The 18,900-nt window shown below is 36.2% G+C and overlaps 2 protein-coding genes across 6 annotated transcripts in view; both read right to left on the reverse strand.

Moving 5' to 3' along the window:
- The window catches only part of Psmd11 (proteasome 26S subunit, non-ATPase 11), a 96,209-nt gene extending 94,862 nt beyond the window's left edge, over nucleotides 1–1,347 (reverse strand). Inside the window, exon 1 of the mRNA XM_076871785.1 lies at nucleotides 1,264–1,347. The gene's annotated coding sequence lies outside the window, so the exon portion shown is untranslated. The remainder of the gene's footprint in view (nucleotides 1–1,263) is intronic.
- Nucleotides 900–18,027, reverse strand: Znf207 (zinc finger protein 207). 5 transcript variants are annotated; one of them, XM_076871779.1, is made up of 12 exons: nucleotides 17,854–18,027; nucleotides 16,174–16,300; nucleotides 10,217–10,355; nucleotides 9,010–9,177; nucleotides 8,795–8,870; nucleotides 8,258–8,305; nucleotides 6,982–7,052; nucleotides 5,700–5,857; nucleotides 4,281–4,373; nucleotides 3,075–3,317; nucleotides 1,888–2,047; nucleotides 900–1,747 (listed from the first exon to the last, which is right to left on the reverse strand). In XM_076871779.1, the coding sequence occupies exons 1-12, from the start codon at nucleotides 17,892–17,894 to the stop codon at nucleotides 1,587–1,589; spliced, it is 1,485 nt and encodes a 494-aa protein (XP_076727894.1). In that variant the 5' UTR covers nucleotides 17,895–18,027; the 3' UTR covers nucleotides 900–1,586. The 5 variants fall into 5 exon arrangements, with proteins under 5 accessions (XP_076727894.1, XP_076727895.1, XP_076727897.1 ...); XM_076871780.1 differs by lacking the exon at nucleotides 8,258–8,305; XM_076871782.1 differs by lacking the exon at nucleotides 4,281–4,373.
- Between the last annotated feature and the right edge of the window lie 873 nt (nucleotides 18,028–18,900).

Below are 18,900 nucleotides of genomic sequence, written 5' to 3' on the forward strand. Positions count from 1 at the left end.
TTAAAATACTTGAAATGATTTTGAATGACTAAAACCTGTCACTTAAATACAAACTCTTCTGTAATGAGTAAACATTTAAAAATATTTTCCTACGAAGTTAATGCCTTTTTTGCCTTAAAACTTTTGCCCATAACCTCATGTAAGTTATTTTAAGAAATAATCATTTTTTAGAAGCTTTACAATTAGAGAAACTCCACTTGTATTCACTGATAATTACTTCGTGGATTATTTGATACTTAAAGAGATCAGGAAAAACAAAAAGTCCAACAAGGGCTATATTATAAAAGATTTACAACACAAAATACTGAACAATGGCAGTTATCTCTACAGAAAAGTTCTCTATTAGAACACAATAATATTCAAATTTGCCAACGATAAAAACAGCAAAGCCAAGTAGGCTTAATAACAGAAGGTATCCATCTAATCAAATAAGTAATGTTACCTTCTAGGATCCTAACAAGTTTAAAAATTGTCAGTCCACCAATTACCATCAAACTACCCTAAGAGAATAACATATAACAACCCATTAACAACATAAGTAACTATTACCGCATGCATCTAAGCTTCTAGAAATTTGTACCTGAAAAGCTTCTGAGGTCCTTGCAGTACTGAAATCTCAAAAATAATCAGCATAAATTAATGTCTGGCACTAGGCTCTAAATAGCTCATGGAAGAATTATTAAGGCTTATACATTTTAAATATCTATGAGTTCTGATGACACCCAAGGGTGTGGAAAGGTGACAATATGAAGATTTCAAACCTATTGCATAATGATTAATATGTATCTTTAACTGAAATATCAACATACAGTTCTATATAAACTGTTCAGTTTAAAACATGCAGCTAAGAAACAATCTACTACTCAAAGGACAGAATTCAATGATGTATCAAAACTGCATTGGTAACTGTGATTTTTATTATGTGGACATCTACTGTGGCATGCATCTGTACAAACCTTTCAGGCAGTGGTCCACAGCTGGGTTATGAATAAAAAGGCATAAATTTTTCTCTCATTTTATTACAATGAAGTTTAACAGTACAGAAAAGTCACATGACCTTCGTGGGTCAGATTTCTTAAACCCTGCAACATGAGGAACTCTAAATACATTAAATATTGTTACACATTCAGACTTCCAATGTACAGGTACTTGGAAACAGTTACAGCCCTCACCAAGCTAGGTTGGGGACATGAAGTCCAACAGCATCTGAAATGCTGTGAAGGCATAACTTTACAAATAGCAATGTAAGCTTACAGAACTTGCCTTTATTAAGGTGGTATGTTCATGTAATTCCAGCGCCTTCACAATTTAACGAACCAAATTTACTATACTTCACTTCTAAAAACCTAGATGAAACATGAAAAAGAAGCCATACAGTATAAATTGCAACCTCAGGAAAAGTTCCTGCTTTATTATTCCAAATAATTTTTCCCATGTAAAATAAATGTCCAATAGTTCCTGGTATGTGGGAAGATAATGTTTGTTAAAGTCACAATGAAGCCTTATTGACGGAAGCTCGGCTATATAAACAGCACAAGTTGAGAAAAGGTTTAATCTCCAAACCTATTAAACTGGATGAAGCAAGATCAGTAACGGCCACCTTGCGACATTACAGGAGGTCTCATTCCCATTGGAGGTCGAGGAGGCCCACCTTGGTAAGGGGGTACCATTGGCGGTCCCTGCCCATACGGTGGCATAGCACCAGGAAGGTAACCTGGCATGCCTTGATGATGACCACCATACTGACCTAAAAAAAAACATTTAAAACACACACAAAAAAGATTAATTTGGTCAGTGCATTGTACTTATAAATTCAACATATTTTGCAGATAACATTTTATGTGTATACTCAGAAAATCCAATAAAGCAATAAAAAGAGAAAAATACCATGAGGTGGCATTGGGGGTCTCATTCCTTGCTGCTGTGGGATGCCTGGCTGTGGTGGCATCATACCTCCAATTGGTCCAACTGGTGGATTACCGATTGGGGCCTGTCCTGGTCGAGGAAGATTACGCTGATATTTAGGTAACTGTGCCCTTCTCTCTTCCTAGGAATAAAAATAAGAACAATGTTAAACACATGTATGCAGAGAGATCCATCAAGCATTAAGGCAACCACGTAAAATTTTTATAATTTACAGAATAAGAATTACCTGTTTTAAAATTTATACTTACTATCCACCAATTATTGTTGTCCCCACAAACCAGTTCAAATACCTGAAATGTCCATGCTTTAAAAAACCTCGTCTATTTTTATACTTGAAGCACGACTAACAACTTCACAGAAATGACAAATGTTTCAACAGGAAACTGTCTAGATTTTAAATACTGCTATGAAAATTCTAAATATGGGCTGGGGATGTGGCTCAAGCGGTAGCACGCTCACCTGGCATGGGTGCAGCCCGAGTTCCATCCTCAGCACCACATACAAACAAAGATGTTGTGTCTGTCGAAAACTAAAAAATAAATACTAAAAAAACTCTCTCAAAAAAAAAAAAAAAATAGTCAAAAGTTTCTCACATTTAATAAAAAAAAAGAAAATTCTAAATATTAGCCGGGAGTTAGGCACGTGCCTATTATCCCAGCTGCTTAAGAGGCTGAGGAAGAAGGACTACAATTTTGAGACACATGTTGAGCAACTTATGAAGACCCTGCCTCCATCTAAACAAAAATAAAACAGGCTTGAGACCTTGTTCAGAAGTAACACCTTTCTGGTTTAATCACAGTATCATCAACAAAAGAGGGGGACTATAAAACTTCCTATTGAAATAAATTCCTTTAGGTAGGCTTCAAAGGATCTGCAGGTTTTACCTCATACTTGTTTCTTTAGTCAATAAATGCAGATTTACGTCTAACTAAAATGATTTTTTGAAAGTTGAGAAACTGACTTACTACCTTCTTTTAGAAATAGGAGGGAGGAGGCAATCAAAACATGTAGAATCCATCCACTTTATAAGTATTTTGTGGTTTCTTAAATATCAAAATTGTAACAACCATTTGGAAGCACTAAATCAGACTCAATGAGTAAAAATTAAAAATCAAGTGCTGCTATTAAAGACACAGAAAACAACTTACCAGTGATATATCCTCATCTGGATGGATCAACTTACTGGTTGCACTGGTGGTTGTAAGTGTAGCAGGCTTACTTGTTATTGAAGCTGCTGGTTTTGCTGCAGTACTATTTGTTGTACTAGTGGTTGAAGCTGTAGACTGTGTATAAGCAGGGAATGTAGGCTTTGGGGGTTCTGTAGTTGTTGCAGGGGTACTATTTAAGGGCTTGAAATCTGTACCAACAGGTCCTTGCACAGCTGCCTGAGCCTGTAAAACACAATTTTTCATTAATGAAACTTCAAAACCCAAAGTTGAGTATATCTATGAGATTAACTTAAAATAAAACATTAAAGTACCAAAATTTAAATTAAATCCAAACAAAAGTTAACATAATAAATGCCTCACAAAATTCAAGACAGCCCATATCAAAAGACTGGATTAAAGTCATATCAAAGTATTAGAAAAAAAGATGACTGTATATATGTAACTTCTGAGATGCCTTCTACAGCTCCTAACTAGTAACTTTATTCTAAATTAAGCTTTATTTCAAATAGCTAAAATACAATATCACTCGTAACAAAATCTATAAACAGACCTATTTTTTTTACTAGTTTTTTAAAAGTACTCTTTCAAGCAGCTCAAAAAAAGAAAGAATACAAAGGTTCAGATAAACTTTAGTTACTAAGTATGGCACAAAAAGTATTGTCAATGATGACACAATAAAGTCATGTCCTTACTAACATTTTTTATACAATAATTCAAAACTCTCCAAATTAGATTCTCATGGACAAAAAGGTTATAATTTAGCAGGTTCTTCTAAATAAAGAATTTCACGGAACAAATGTGTTACTCTCTAAAATGCCAAACATCTAAAACGTCAAACAGGTCAACTTTTTGAACTATATGCAGAGTACTACTTTCCTTACATTGTATGTGATGCATTAAACAGCATAAATCAAAACCATGCATCAGAATACATTGGCCACGATAATGCATTTACTGCTTACATGCTTTTAACCCTTTAGAACCATAGAAGTTGAGGGTACTTTTTTGGGATTGTTAGTATAAATTCAGATTTGCCAAAGCCATTTGATTTTATTAATGACATTAATCTTACTTTAAAAAAAAATCAAACATAAAACTTTAAGGATAATTTAATTTTCATGTAGGGTCCAAAGGGTTAAGTTATAAAGCCATTTTAACAATTTTAAACTGCAACTTCCTGCGTACTTGTGCTGTGCTAGGAAACAGAGCTTTAGAAGATGCAGACAGACTTTCTGAATTGGATGAAGCTGTACTTGAGCTTGTTACAGGTGTCCCCATCTGTAGCATAAAAGAAAGGAAACAATGAAAAGTCTCCAAACAAATGGGTGAAATAAGCCATGTGGCAGACTTTTTAGTATAGATTGCATTTTTGTAAATGCAAAATTTAATGCAATCAAATGTCATTCAAGAGGCAGGCAGTTAATGCATTTACAATAAATATGGTGAAAGTAGGAGCCTTAAAAAAATAAAAAAACTGACATGAATAAACCTAGTTAACCAGTTTTGTTTTTAACAAAACTGTGTTTTCCATTGAGATATTTCAAGAACTGATACCTTAAATTGAGAAAAAGTATTATTGTGGACACATCAATCCTCACCAATGCCTCTCTTACAAAAAGATTCTTACAAAAGTTTCACATTCTCAATGAACAAAATCCCCACCCACCATAAAACATAATTAATATGCTTAAAGGACACTTTATTAATTTAGCACCCACAAACAGGAAAAAAAAGTGATATAAGAAAACATCGAAGGGATAATTAAAAAAAAAAAACAATAATAAATATACATCCTGAACTTAATACATGTGCTTAGTTCTGAATGAAACTGAAAAAAAGCAAAGATCCCAATCATTATATCTATACTGCATATAACACAAACATCTCTCGCTTATGTTTTGCAGAAAGTTTTGAAGGAAGACAAGACCTCTAGGAAATATAAAGCCATTAAATGATGTCCTTCTAGCATGACTGCAGCATTGTAATTTACCACAATTCTAATAAGAGTAGTCCAATAAATTATTTCCTAACCTCTTAAGGACTTTTCATCTTTGGCCTCATTCTACTTACTATTAAAAAGGGAAAGGACGGCCTCTTAACAGTATGTATTTAAGTCTCCAGAAATTCAACTTTAAATCTTTCTTTTTTTGTACTGGGGATTGAACCCAGGGCACTTAACCACTGAGCCACATCCTCAGCCTGCCCCACCCCCCTTTTAATATATTTTATTTAGAGACAGGGTCTCATTGAGTTGCTTAAGGTCTCTCTAAATTGCTGAGGCTGGCTTTGAACTTGCAATCCTCCTGCCTCAGCTTCCGGAGCCACTAAAATTACAGGCCTGTATCACCAATCCCAACTCAATTTTAATTTCTAACTCAGTTAAGAATTACAAGGTAGGAGAAAAAAAACTATCTCTGATTTCATTCAATAGGTTGAAAAGTCAAGAAGTGTAAACATGGAAAAGGATAGGCCACTTTTTAGTATATTTAATTATATTAAATTTTTATTTAAAAAATTAATCTATGACAATTTCAAAGTTTTTTGTAAACACTATGCTCTTTACCTTTAAATGTAAGAGTACTTTTTGCAGTAATTTCACCTTACCTGTCCAGCACTGGGGAAAAGAGGCTTAGTAACTGGAGGCTGTGGAGCAGGTACTGTTGCTGTTGGTGCAGGTGGTCTATTAAGAATACCTGGTGCTGACACAGCCTGTGCTTGAGTCATTGGAGGAATTCCAGGACGGGGAACAGGGGGGGGCATACCTGAAGAAGAAATGGTAGTGGGGAATTTAGTCAATGAAACAATCAGTTCAGACAAAAATGTTTCTATACTAGAAAGTTACTAATTGACTGCTGAACAACTAAGTCCAAGGCATAGTGGTATATACCTGTATTTCCAACAATTTGGAAGTCTGGGGCAAGATCATCAATTACAGGCAAGCCTCAACAACTTGGCAAGACCCTGTCTCAAAATACTAAAAAGAGTTCTAGTGTGTGCACGTACAAATATGTAACAACAAATTCCACCATTATGTACAACTATAATGCACCAGAGAAAAATATTAGGAAAAAAAGAAATAATAGAAACTGTGGTTGTACCTCAGTGGTAGAGAGCTTGCCTAGCATGTGAAAGGCACTGGGTATGATCCTCAGCACCACATAAAAATAAATAAGAATAAAATAAAAGTGAATATATATATTTTTTAAATTAAAAACAAAGAACTGTTGTAGTTGAACAGTAAAGCGCCCCTTTGATCCCCAGTAAAACAAAAAGTAACAAAAGAAAATAATACTAGAACTGGCATATGATCAAAATGACAATTAAGCTTACTGATGTAACTGAATTAGTAAATGTATTCAAATATACATAATTATTCCAGTCATCAGAATTATTTCAATTTTCCAGACATTTTAAATGTTCCTTGAACTCTGAAACTTTAATGTGAATGACAATAAAATTTCCATAAGCCATACAATATTAGGACCTATAAATTTTGTTATTCCTTTGGACACCCTAAGCTATTTTTACTAAAACCCATTATTAATGCATTCCTTGAATTTCTGTAGTATAACTTTTACCAACTTTGTTAGTAAACAAATATTTTTTAAACATTTTTAAAGTTGTAGATAGACACAATACCTTTACTTTTTTATTTTTATGTGGTGCTAAGGATTGAACCCAATGCCTCACACATGATAGGCAAGTGCTCTACCACTGGGCTACAACCCTACCCTGTGAACAATTATTATCTGTATTCATTTAAATTATTGCAAATACCTCAGCATAATGTATGTTGAACTATTTCCTATTAAGTCTACTTCACAAGAAACTTACGAATAAAGCATACTAGTCATATTAATATAGAAAACTGTTTAACATGTCATACCTGGTGGCATACCAGGCATAAGAGGTGGTATTCCTGGTCCAGGTGGCATCATTCCACCCATTGGCATCATTCTGTGTTAGAAAGCAAATTTCAAAAAAACAACTAAAGTTAATTAGCAGTATAAACAATAAGAAATTATTTTGGCCAAATCCAAAATATTTTAGCTAAACTATAAGAAAATATTTCGGCTAAAGATTCGAATTTGCCCTCTAATATTGAAATCAAAAAAGCTGAAAAAACAAACTATGCACAACAGTCCTATCAAAATAAATCCTAAAAAAAAAAAGCCAGCAAGCTCTTGGGTTTATCAGTAAAGGGGAGAAAATCAGTCTTTGTTGACAAAACATTCAAAGTTATAGAGAGAAAATATTTAATTTAATATGTACAGGAGGCCTCATCAAAAATGTGTGTATTGGAAAGCAAAATCTCCTTTATTTCACTTGAAAAATATCCTCACAGAACATAAATAAAATATTTGTATTTTAGAATTGCTAGATTTTTCAAAAAGAAAATATTTAATGTATACTATAAAGTAAGAATTTTTTTAGAAAGGCAAGGAAAACCTACCACCAAAATTAATACTGTCAAAAGCAAACTCACTATTGTCTAATTTTTATTTACAAGTTATCTAACACTAAACCACGAGTTACAAACAAAACCTACATTATTTTCTTTCCTTTAAATAAAGTTCACCTTCAAGTATCAAGTGTGTAATTCATTTTTTAAAAAATTAGAAGTTTTTCTATTTGATTTAGTATTATTATTTTGGACAGGGTTTTTTGGTGCTGAGGACTGAATTCAGGGCCTCACATACGCTAAGCACCCATTGTACTGTGGAGCAAGAGCCCCAGCTCCACCACTAGAAGAGTCGTAGATAGACACAATACCACAACTTAGAACTTATATCAGAAGTTTTAACTTTATACATAAATTCTAACTAAAAGAAAATTCAATCATATTCAAATATTAATATACAAAAACTTGTCAGAATATATATTCTTCCTTAAACACAAACACTTTTACTATCAGGTCCCATTAATTTTAGCAGTATGGGGAAAATACACATTTAGAAAATGCTTTATTTAATGGGTCTATTTCCTCAGAGATGTTTTAATTCCCTCTTTTTAAGAGACCTGTGTCAAGCAGCTTGCAACTTTTAAGTTCTAGAGAAGGTTAGAAAATTTCTGAAGCCAACTGAATAGATATCATTAAACACACACAAAAAAATGACATTATGATTATACTTCCTGAATTACATTATGAATGAGATGCTTACATGTTTTCACCGCAAAATGACTGGGTGTATTTTCTCTGATGATGCAATCTGTGAAAATGTATGACAAAATCAAAATCTAACTGTGATTTTCAAAATACAGTGGGAAAGTGTATTGTTTACCTCACATCCAACAATATTTAAGTAAAAGTGATGGGCATGAGCACCTCATCTTCATCTTAACTTTTGATGCTTCAGCACACACAATCATTTACAGAGTTTGCTTCTTGTCACAACTATAAAGTGTCACGGATAGTTCTGAATCTCAGAAACTCAAATATACAACCAACTACTTTAATTACAGCATATGCAATTGAAGCAGATGGCTGCCTACATACTAAAACCCAAAAATCTACTCTCTTTAGAGGCAAACTTATACCTTAAATTCATTGACTGACCCCTTATTAAACAAAGTTAAGACTTACAGAGCCCATACCTTCTAGAAACAAAAATGCAAAATAACATTTACTTAAAGTATACCTAAGTTGAAACATATTATTACTAGGCATAAGCCCACAAGCCAATTAAAAGTTTTCTTACCCAGGTGGCATGCCTGGCATAACTGGTGGCATTCCTGGCATCAGAGGAGGAACACCTGGCATTAGTGGAGGTATGCCTACAAATAAGAATTTCAACCAAAAAAAAAAAAAAAATCATCAATTAATATTAAAGAGTTAGGGGAACAAAAACAATACTTCTACACCACATCAATAAAATCACAAGAATGTTACATTTTATGAAACCCTATGTGGTACCTGGAGGCATTCCTGGTGCTCCTGGAACTGGTGGCAGTCCTGGCTGAGCCATTGGAGGGATATAACCTTGCTGAGGTTGAACAGGCTGTGGTTGAAATGAAGTTGAGGCTGCAGAGTCATCATCATCATACTCATCAGAATCATCCTGTTGCTTCTTTTTTTGACTCTCTGCTAAGAAAATTTAAATTAGTATTTCTGATAGTTAAAAAAGAGAGTGAATGAGTTTAGGACATTTAACTTCAAAGAATTCAATAATTATTCTCCACTATTCAAATCTGCCTTTACTCTATATTAAGAAGAATTAACATCCTATAAAAGATAAAAGTGATTATCCTTAGTCAGTTTTACTTAAGTTACTCAAAAAACAGTTAAGTCAGACATGGTGGCGAATTCCTGTAATCCCAGTCACTTGAGAGGCTACGGCAGGATCAACCCAAGTTTTTGAGAGTAGCCTCAATAATTTAGACCCTGACTCAAAATAAGAAGGACTGAAGATGTGGCTAAGTGGTTAAGGACCCCTGGGTTTAAGCCCCAGTACCCTCTCCCCCAAAAAAGCTTTCTAGCTGCGAGTCTATAATACCAGAAACTCTGGAGACTAAGGCAAGAGAATTCCAAGTCCAAGGCCATCCTTGGCAACTTTGCAAAACCATCTCAAAATGGTGAAGCACCCGAAGTTCAATCCCCAAATTTTATTTCTATTCCAAATAAAAAGTAAACCATGAGCCAAGCATGGTGGCAGTGAGTGAGGCTAAGTCAAGAGGATCATGAGTTCAAAGCCAGCCTCAGCAACTCAGCAGGCCCTAAGCAACTCGGTGTGAGCCTATCTCTAAATTAAAAGGGCTGGGGATGTGATTCAGATGTTCAACGCCCCGGGTTCAATTCCCAGTATTTAAAAAAAAAAAAAAACTGTCAACCATGACAAAGAAGTCTGACCTCTCCACAAGATAAAAAATTCTCTTCAAAATAAAACATAGGTGATTAAATAGATTAATAACAATTTCTACCATCTAGGTAGTACATAGCTTCAAATTTCAAGTCTAACAAAACCACTAAACATAAAATGTAAGGGGAAAAACTAACTCAAAATTGGAGTTCTGAATAAATCTATCATCTATTAATTTACATCTATAAATTTACACTAAAAATAGTAATAGTCTCATTAAAGTGAAGATATATTTAAAAAAAAATAATAATCTTATTTTTTTACCCTGTGTTTTCTGTTCAAGAAGTCGTCGTCTTTCATCCATGTCTTTTTCTGGAATACCTTCCATACCGTATATTTCCAACTCTATGTCTGTTCTCCCAGGTATTGCATTTGGTACAGCATCTATTGTCTCTTTATGCACCTAACATTAAAAACAAAAATTTCAGTAAATACACAAAAGTGCCTCATAAAAATCTTTTTAGGAATAATGTTTCATGTCTAAATTAAGATTATGAGATTGGGGGCTGGGGTTGTGGCTCAGTGGTAGAGCATTTGCCTAGCACGTGTGAGAACTGGGTTCAATTCTCAGCACCACATATAAAGATCCATTAACTAGAAAAATTTTTTTTAAAGATTATAAAATGTACTTTCTTCTGTGTGTAGTGTTGGAGACTGAACTCAGGGTTTCACACCAAGTGTTCTACCACTGAGCTGTATCCCTAGCCGAACAGTCTTATACTAAGCATTAGAGGGGATGCTGGATTTGTAGCTCAGTGGTAGAGCACATATTTACCATGTGTGAGGCACAGGGTTTGATCCTCAACGTTATATAATAATAAAACAAATAAAAATAAAGGTATTGTGTCCACCTATAACTAAGATTTTTTTTTTTTAAATTAGAGGGATGCTGCTCAGAGGTGCAGTACTTGCCTAGCCACATAGGAGGCCCTGCATTCAACCCACAGCACCACTTAAAAAGAAAAAAAAAAAAAATTAGAATAAATTTTCCAAGAAAGAGTCTGGCTTACAGTTACAAACAAGAAAATGTACATTATAATTAGCACCACCCATTAACTAATAATTACTTGAGGAAGTTATTATAATTTCTTCCCTATATGCTTTTGCAAGATCAAATGTTTCTAACCCTCAAACCTGCATAACTCACAATATATGGTTATATCCTTATACAGAGTCAGTTTTTTCAGCCAAAGTCATTCACTTGCCAGACACAGTGGGAGATGTTATAATCCCAGCTACCAGGGAGGCTGAAGCAGGACAATCACAAGTTGAAGGTAGCCTGGACAATTTAGACCCCATTTCATCTTGAAATGAAAAATAAAAAGGGCTGGGGATGTAACCCCTGGGTTCAATTCCTAGCAGCCTGCCACTACACACAAAAAGCCTTTTGTTTATGCTAGTGAATATCAAAATATGTTACCTAGACTATCACCATAATCAGAAGCCTACTACACAAATGCAAAATCTCAGGTTCTACCAAAGACCTGAATCTAAAATTCTTGGGTGTGACCAGTGACCTGTGTTTTAACAAACACAGTTCTCCAAGTGATCCTGATAATATGCTCAAACTGATTTAGGCTAATGATTGGGATTGCCAAGAAATACTGCTTTTCTTTCCTCTCAAGACACTTAAATCTAAAAATAGAAATGTACCTTTAAAAAGTTAAAGCCCAGAACAGTAACCTGTAATCCCAGCAACTTAGGAGTCTAGGGCAGGAGGTTCACAAGTTCAAGGACCATCTCAGCAACACAGTGAGACCCTAAGCAACTTAGCAAGTCCCTTTTAGTATTTTTTTTTTTTTGTAAAAAACTAAAATAAGTGGATTCTCCTTAGAAACATATCTCAATTAATGTAACATGCAAATCAAATTTAGAAATTATCTTAGTACCTGATTAATCTTTAACAGGCTTTCCTTGTGTTATCACTAAAAGATCCATAAATAAACTACAAGAAATTATTTAATGACCCGGTCTCCTAAGTTTTGGGGGGAATATGTGCTATTCTTGTTAAGGGCAATGAAGCAACTCATGTTCTTAAAGAAATCCAACCATGTTGTGTGAATTGGCATACAACTGTAATCTCAAGAGACTGAAACAAAAAGATTGCAAGTTGAAGGCCAGCTTCAGAGAGATTCTTTCTCAAAAAAATAAACAGGGCCAGGAATCTAGCTCACTGGTAAAGCATCCTTGGGTTCAATCCCCACACCAAAAAAAAAGGAAAGAAATACAATTACATTCACATACATCAGTACATTTCTGGGTGATAGGGTCAATGATAAATATATATATATATACACTAGAAGAAGAGAAAAATAATGATTTGCTTAAATCCTCCCACTATGGTATACCCAGAACTAGATTTCTTAGACTTTGCCAAAAAAGCATCATCTGTCCTTGGTTAAAACAAAAAATATGGCCAAGCATTGATGAGAACCTACTACAGACCATCTTTAAGCTAGGGTACATATGATTTTACTGCAATGTCTACTTCAGAGGTTGCTGCGCAAACACATAAATAAAAGCACTGAATAAAAAAAAAATGTTATCAACAAGTTGCGATGTAACTCAGGGGTAAAGTGCTGGTCTAGTCTGTGAAGTCCAGGGTTCAATTTCCACCACAGCATGGGGGGGGGGGTATGAAATTCTTCAGAAATCTGAGGAAAAGTATAAATTCCTAGAAATCTTTCTAGTTTTCATTCTATTTCTCTGCTTTTCTCCAAGGCACAACTCCTTTTAAAAAAAAAAAAATGGCATGGGTGCCTCTACTTCCTCTTCCATTTTCAAAGTATTCTGATCAAGCTTTCATTCTCTTCATTCTAGGAAATCACTCCTGTCTTGACTAATGACCTCCATTTTGATCAATTCTCTCTCTTTTGTATTTCACCTCCACCAGTATTTGACCTCTTAAATAACTCACTCCTTGAAACACTTTCATTGGTTTCCAGGGCATTATTCTCTTGATTTTCCTTCATTTCAATCTATCTCCCTAGATTGTTATTTTAAATTTTCTGACCTCTAAATGGGGGGAGTCGGCAGAAAGAGCATGGAGCTTATACTCCCTAGGAAAAGTACACCTATTATCAAGCCTTAAACTAGCCATCTTGCATGCCCTCAAATTCCTATCTCCAATTCAACTACTCTAAACTCCATACTTATACATCCAACTGCTTATGTAACATCTCCACTGGATGTTCAGTAGATCTCAAAACTATGACAAAACTACCATGTTAAAAAACAAAACAAAAGGGGCTGGGGTTGTGGCTCAGCAGTAAAGCGCTGGCCTCGCACCTGCAAGACCTTGGGTTCTATCCTCAGCAACACATTAAAAAAAATAATAATAATAAGTGAAATAAAGGTGTTGTGTCCAACTACAACTAAAAAAATAAAATAAAAAAAGAAGCTTGTTTGCATTTCACTACGGATTATATTGTTATGCTATAAAATTCCATCTTTAAAAAAAAAAAAAAAAAACACCATGTTATCCTCGTTTCTAGCTTCTTTTGGGGTGGGGGAAGTAGACACAAGATAACAGGGAATAAATGAACCAGGCATGCTACACAAGTGTTTTACCACTAAGCTATGGCCTCAGCCCCCCTAATCCTTATTCTTCCTGCAGTTTTCTCACTCCATGGGAAGTCATTTTTCATACTGCTGAGAACACCTCAAGGTCATCTTTAATTTCTCATTTTTTTCTTATACCCCATATCTAATCTATCATCAAATTTTGGTCTATCACCATTTAATTCATGTGGAATATTTCAGGTCCCCTAACTGGTCCTTTATTTTAATATTTATATTTTAGTTGTAGTTGGACACAATGCCTTAATTTTTGGATATTTTTATGTGGTACTGAGGATAGAACCCAGGGCCTCACACTTGCTAAGTGAATGCTCTATCGTTGAGCTACAACCCCAGCTCCCCTAAATGATCTTAGTGCACTCTACAATCTATTTCCAACCCTCCAGCCAGAATGATATTTTAAAAAGTGTATCAGCCAGTTGCAGCGGTGTACCCTTGTAATCCCAGCAATTTGAGAGGCTGAGGCAGGAAGATCACCAGCCTTAGCAACTTAGCAAGGCCCTAAACAACTCAAACCTTGTGCCAAAATAAGTAAAAAAGGTTGGTGGGTAGCTAGGGTTGTAGCTCAGTGGTAGAGTGCTTGCCTTGCATGTGTGAGGTCATGGGTTTAATCCTCACCACCACATAAAAATAGTTATTGTGTCCATTTCCAACTAAAAAAAAGAAGAAGCAGCGGGGTTGGGATGTGGCTCAGTGGTAAAGTGCCTCTGGGTTCAATCCCTAGTACCTAAACAAATAGTAGTATATCAGCATGTTCCATTGCTATTCAAATCCATTTCACTCAGAATGGAAAAAAAAAAAAAAAGTAACACAGTGCTGCCCTGTTTCCTTCATTCTGATGTATTTAAGGGCTTTCATTTCCTGTTCCCTGGAAACTTGCTTACTTCCTTTCAGATCTTGTCAGATGTTAGCTTCTAATTTAGGCCTTTCCTTCCTACCTTATGGCCCTCACTATGCTAGTTTTCTCTATCACTTATCAACTTAAGACAATCTAGAGGTTATACTCCTTCACAACATAAATCTAATCTCCATAATGGCAGACTTTTCACTGCTGTATACCTACAATGTCTAGCAGTGTTGTTCCATAAGAACTTTCTGTGATTAAATGTTCTATATCTACCATAACAACAGTTATCCACAGCCACGTGTGACTATTAACCACTGAAAATGTAACTATGGTGACTTGAAAACATAATTTTAAATTTTTACTTAATTCTAAATAAATTGTTAATTTAAAATTAAGCTGCATGAAACTACTAGTTGCTGCAGTGAACAGCTATGAGTCTATTATGTAGTAGGTTCTCAATTTTAAAAAATACTGAATTGCTATTACAATAAAGCACTTAAGTGAAAAGTTATTTATTTAGTACTAGAAATTGAACCCAGGGGCACTTTGCCACGGAGCTTCATCACTAGCTCTTTATAAAAATTTTTTTTTTAAAGAAATAGGTCCTAGTTATTTATTTTTAGAGAGAGAGAGAGAAATTTTTTAATTTTTTTTTTTTTTTAAGTTATCGGCGTACACAACATCTTTCTTTGTATGTGGTGCTGAGAATCGAACCCGGGCCGCACGCATGCCAGGGAGCGCGCTACCGATTGAGCCACATCCCCAGCCCAACTCTTTATAAATTTTGAGAAAAGGTCCTACCAAGCTACTAAGGATACTGGTAAATTGCTAACACTGGCCCCAAACTTGCAACCCTGTTTCAGTTTCCAGAGTCACAGGAATTACAGGTAGGCACCACCTGGCGCCTTGCCAAATAGAAATGATTATTATAGTGCTGGGGACATAACACAGTGCCTTGTACTTGCTATGCAAGCATTCTATCACTAAGTTACATCCCCAATCTTTTTGTAAATTTATTCTTAAACTGGGGGAAGCAATGTCTCCCTGCCTTGTCAACAGTAAGTAGTTCTTAAGGCATATACTCATTTCACATTTCTCTTATTTAGCAAAAAATTCAGGCAGCTCTGAAAAAAAGTAGAAGGCAGCTTTGGCAAAAGTAGAAGAAATAATGTTAAATGAGACAAACAGTATATCATAAAAATATAAGTTTTAAAGTTCTTGCTATCTCATAGTGAGAAGACTCAAAAACCCTAGAAATTCAATACTGCCACTCTAATAGGTCCTAGAAGCCTGTGGAATAAGACTAGCCCCAAGTAACCTATTATAACAAATAAATCATTCAATGGCAGTCAGTGAGAAAGCTAATGACATATTAATTCATACAGTCAGAATGCCCACAAAATTTAAAACACCAGTCCTTATTCTCTACTCCAGGTATTTCCAGGCTATTCTGATCTCAATGTAACTGTTGCTAACCTAACCTAGAACGAAAAGTCCCACTAATAATTAAAGATTAATATAAATATCAACTTTCTTTACACACACAGTCAATTTATTCTTTTGATGGTTATAGAACAGACTGGGGGAGGCTGGGGATGTAATTTAGTGATAGAACACATGCTTAATTTGTATGAGGCCTTAAAATCCATTCCTAACACCAAAGAAAAAGTAGAAAAAGAACAAATTTGAGTTGTTTTAAGCAAATTGGTTATCTTATTGCAATGAACAAAATACTGTAGTTCTCAATGACAAATTCAACATTAGGGGACAAAAATGTAGAAAAGAAAATCCTTACCTGCATGCAATGAATAGCTAAGCCAGGTCCTGTATACAATTTCTTATGACATATATGGCATTTAAAATGCTTTGCCTTTTGGTGCTGTATAAGGATCTTCTCATCATCAAAATCTCTATTACAATACCTGATCAATACTGTTAAGGTACAAAGTACAATAATGACAGTGTACAACCAAAACAATCTTGAGTGGTGCCAACATGGAGGCTGATACAGGAGGATCACTTGAGCCCAGGAGTTTAGAGTCAGGCTGGGCAACAAAGTGGAACTCCACCTCTTTGATTAAAAAATGAAAGAACTATCATAGGGATGGCATCAAAACATGGAAGCAATTAAAACCAAATGGCATTTTACAGTAAATTTGATTTTCACATTTATAATACCATATGGATTACATATCATGGAGTCTCCTATTTCCAATTTCCTAGAAACCCAACTCTTCACCAACCCCAAATAAATACATCTCATCTTAGTATTTGGCAAAATTTTGCAAAATACTTGTTTAATAGAAAAGACACGTTGACTTTTGTTCAATATTTTAACACTTATGAGTGCACATAAAAGGTTCCCATATTAATAAGTCCCCAAATTCATGTTAAAAAATTAAAAATCACTTCAATACAAAATTCATTAGCTATAAAGAAAATAAAAACAATTGAAATGTTACCAAATCACCAATATTTCGAGTGTAACCTAATTGTATGGTGAAAAATAAATTACGCATTTCGAGTGAACAAGCCATAAAATTGCTAGTAACTTCGTACTAATTTATGGTGTCAGAGAATGTATTAACTCTGATGAATTAAGGCTACAATGCTTAGAATTCTTACCACTCAAGATTTCCCCATAAGCAACATTTTTAAAAAACGCATATATCGATTTTAAGCTATTACTGAATTAGAATGAATAAATTTTATTTCTGTAACACACATTTAAGTACGAGACTAAATTAACTTTAACATAAAAAAATTAACATTTGCGGCGAAAGTATTAAAAAGACGCCACATTTTAACAACTTTTCCTTTCTAAAGAGAAAGCTGTTTTTTGGGTTTTTTTATTTTTTGGCCCTACAAAGTTGGGCAATAGTTACAAGAAACTCCGCCCCATAAGAGAATGCTTCCTTCGCATTCAAGGCGCCTCTGGGTGAGATACGGAAGCCAGTTGTGGGCTACACCCGGGGTGGGGAGGGTGGCGGGGACGGGACGGAGAGGTGTGCAAAACCAGGGCGGACTAACTTGAACCTTGATTAAACGACCGGCTAAAATAAATTAAGTAGGAGACAAACTCCGGAAGCTCTTCCCAATCCTCGATGGAGCCAATTAGCATGTTACACTGGAAGAAAGTCCCTTTGTTGAAGCGTCACCAAAACAACCGACCTAAGAGTTCTTCGGGGATACTGCCCTTGGTGGAGGGTCCAGGCCGCCTCCCCGTGGGCCAACGCTCGCACCAAACGAGATCTTCCTGAGTCACCGAGTCCAGTCCCACACCCGCCAGAGCCTCTGGACCTCTGGTTCCCATTTTCTGAGAAACCTTCCTAAATTAATCCAAGCCACCAAGCCACCCACAGTGAGGCCTAGGACCCTGGCGCTCCCCGCCACACGACAAATCCGGGCCTCCAGGTCCCAGTCCTCATCAACCGGCACCCCCGCTCGGCCTCGACTTCCAACTGACAAAGGATATCAGCACCACGGCTTCAGCTGCTTCTTCTTCTTGCGACCCATAGCTGCGTCCTTTAGGAAAATTAAAGGGAGGAGAAAAAAGCAGGCAAACGAGGAAATAAATCGCTCACTTTTCCGACCCAACGGCCACCACCGCCTCCCACAGGAAACAGACACAAAATGGCCGACGCCCTCGTTCGCTCTCCGCCTCCCGTCAGGCACTGCGGCGGAAGGCGGGGCCAGAGAGGGGAGGATCACATGACGCAAACCTCCGCCCTGAGTGGGTGGAGACGCATAGCTGCAGAGAGGCAGACGCCATCTTGAGCGTTTAAGTGGATTCTGCTTTCAAAGGCTGTGGGAGTCGTCTGCGGTGGGTTTCTTTTGTAAAGGAGCCAGCAACGTAGGTACTCCCCGACGCACGCCAATCGGGAAGAAACAAACGAACAAACCAAAAAACAAACAAAAACGATTACCAGTGTAATTAAGGGCAGGTTACAAATAAAGGAAAATTGCTGGGTGCGATTATGCACGGATGTAATCGGGATGTAATCGGGATGTAATCTGGAGGCTGAGGCAGGAGGATCGCGAAACCAGCTTGGGAAACTTAGACCCTGTCTGAAAGTCGAATTTAAAAAGGGGCTGGGAGGGGCGGGGGTTGTGGCTCAGTGGTGGAGCGCTTGCCTGGCATGTGTGAGGCACTGAGTTTGATTCTCAGGACCACATATAAACAAAGGTTCATCAATAACTAGTAAAAAAATTTTAAAGGGGGGAGGATCGCTGGGGACTTGACTCGGAGGTAGACCGCCGCTAACTTCAACCTCCAGTACCAGAGAACAACAATAATGATGGTAATAATTGAGATAGCACCCAATTTTTTAATTCTATTTCAATTATCTGATGAAACTTTTCTACAGTGTTGGTTATGTGCACACTACATGAAAAGTGAAAGAAGTCACAGTCTCAAAAGTAGCGACAGGCAAGTAAATGACGCAGTGTAGTCAGCAGCGATGGCTATGGGGGAAGTGCGAGGTGCTGCAAGACCTCAGAAGAAGGCAAACCTAACACGGCT

Source organism: Callospermophilus lateralis, chromosome 11 (genome assembly GCF_048772815.1).
Source record: "Callospermophilus lateralis isolate mCalLat2 chromosome 11, mCalLat2.hap1, whole genome shotgun sequence".
Taxonomy (NCBI): domain Eukaryota; kingdom Metazoa; phylum Chordata; class Mammalia; order Rodentia; family Sciuridae; genus Callospermophilus; species Callospermophilus lateralis.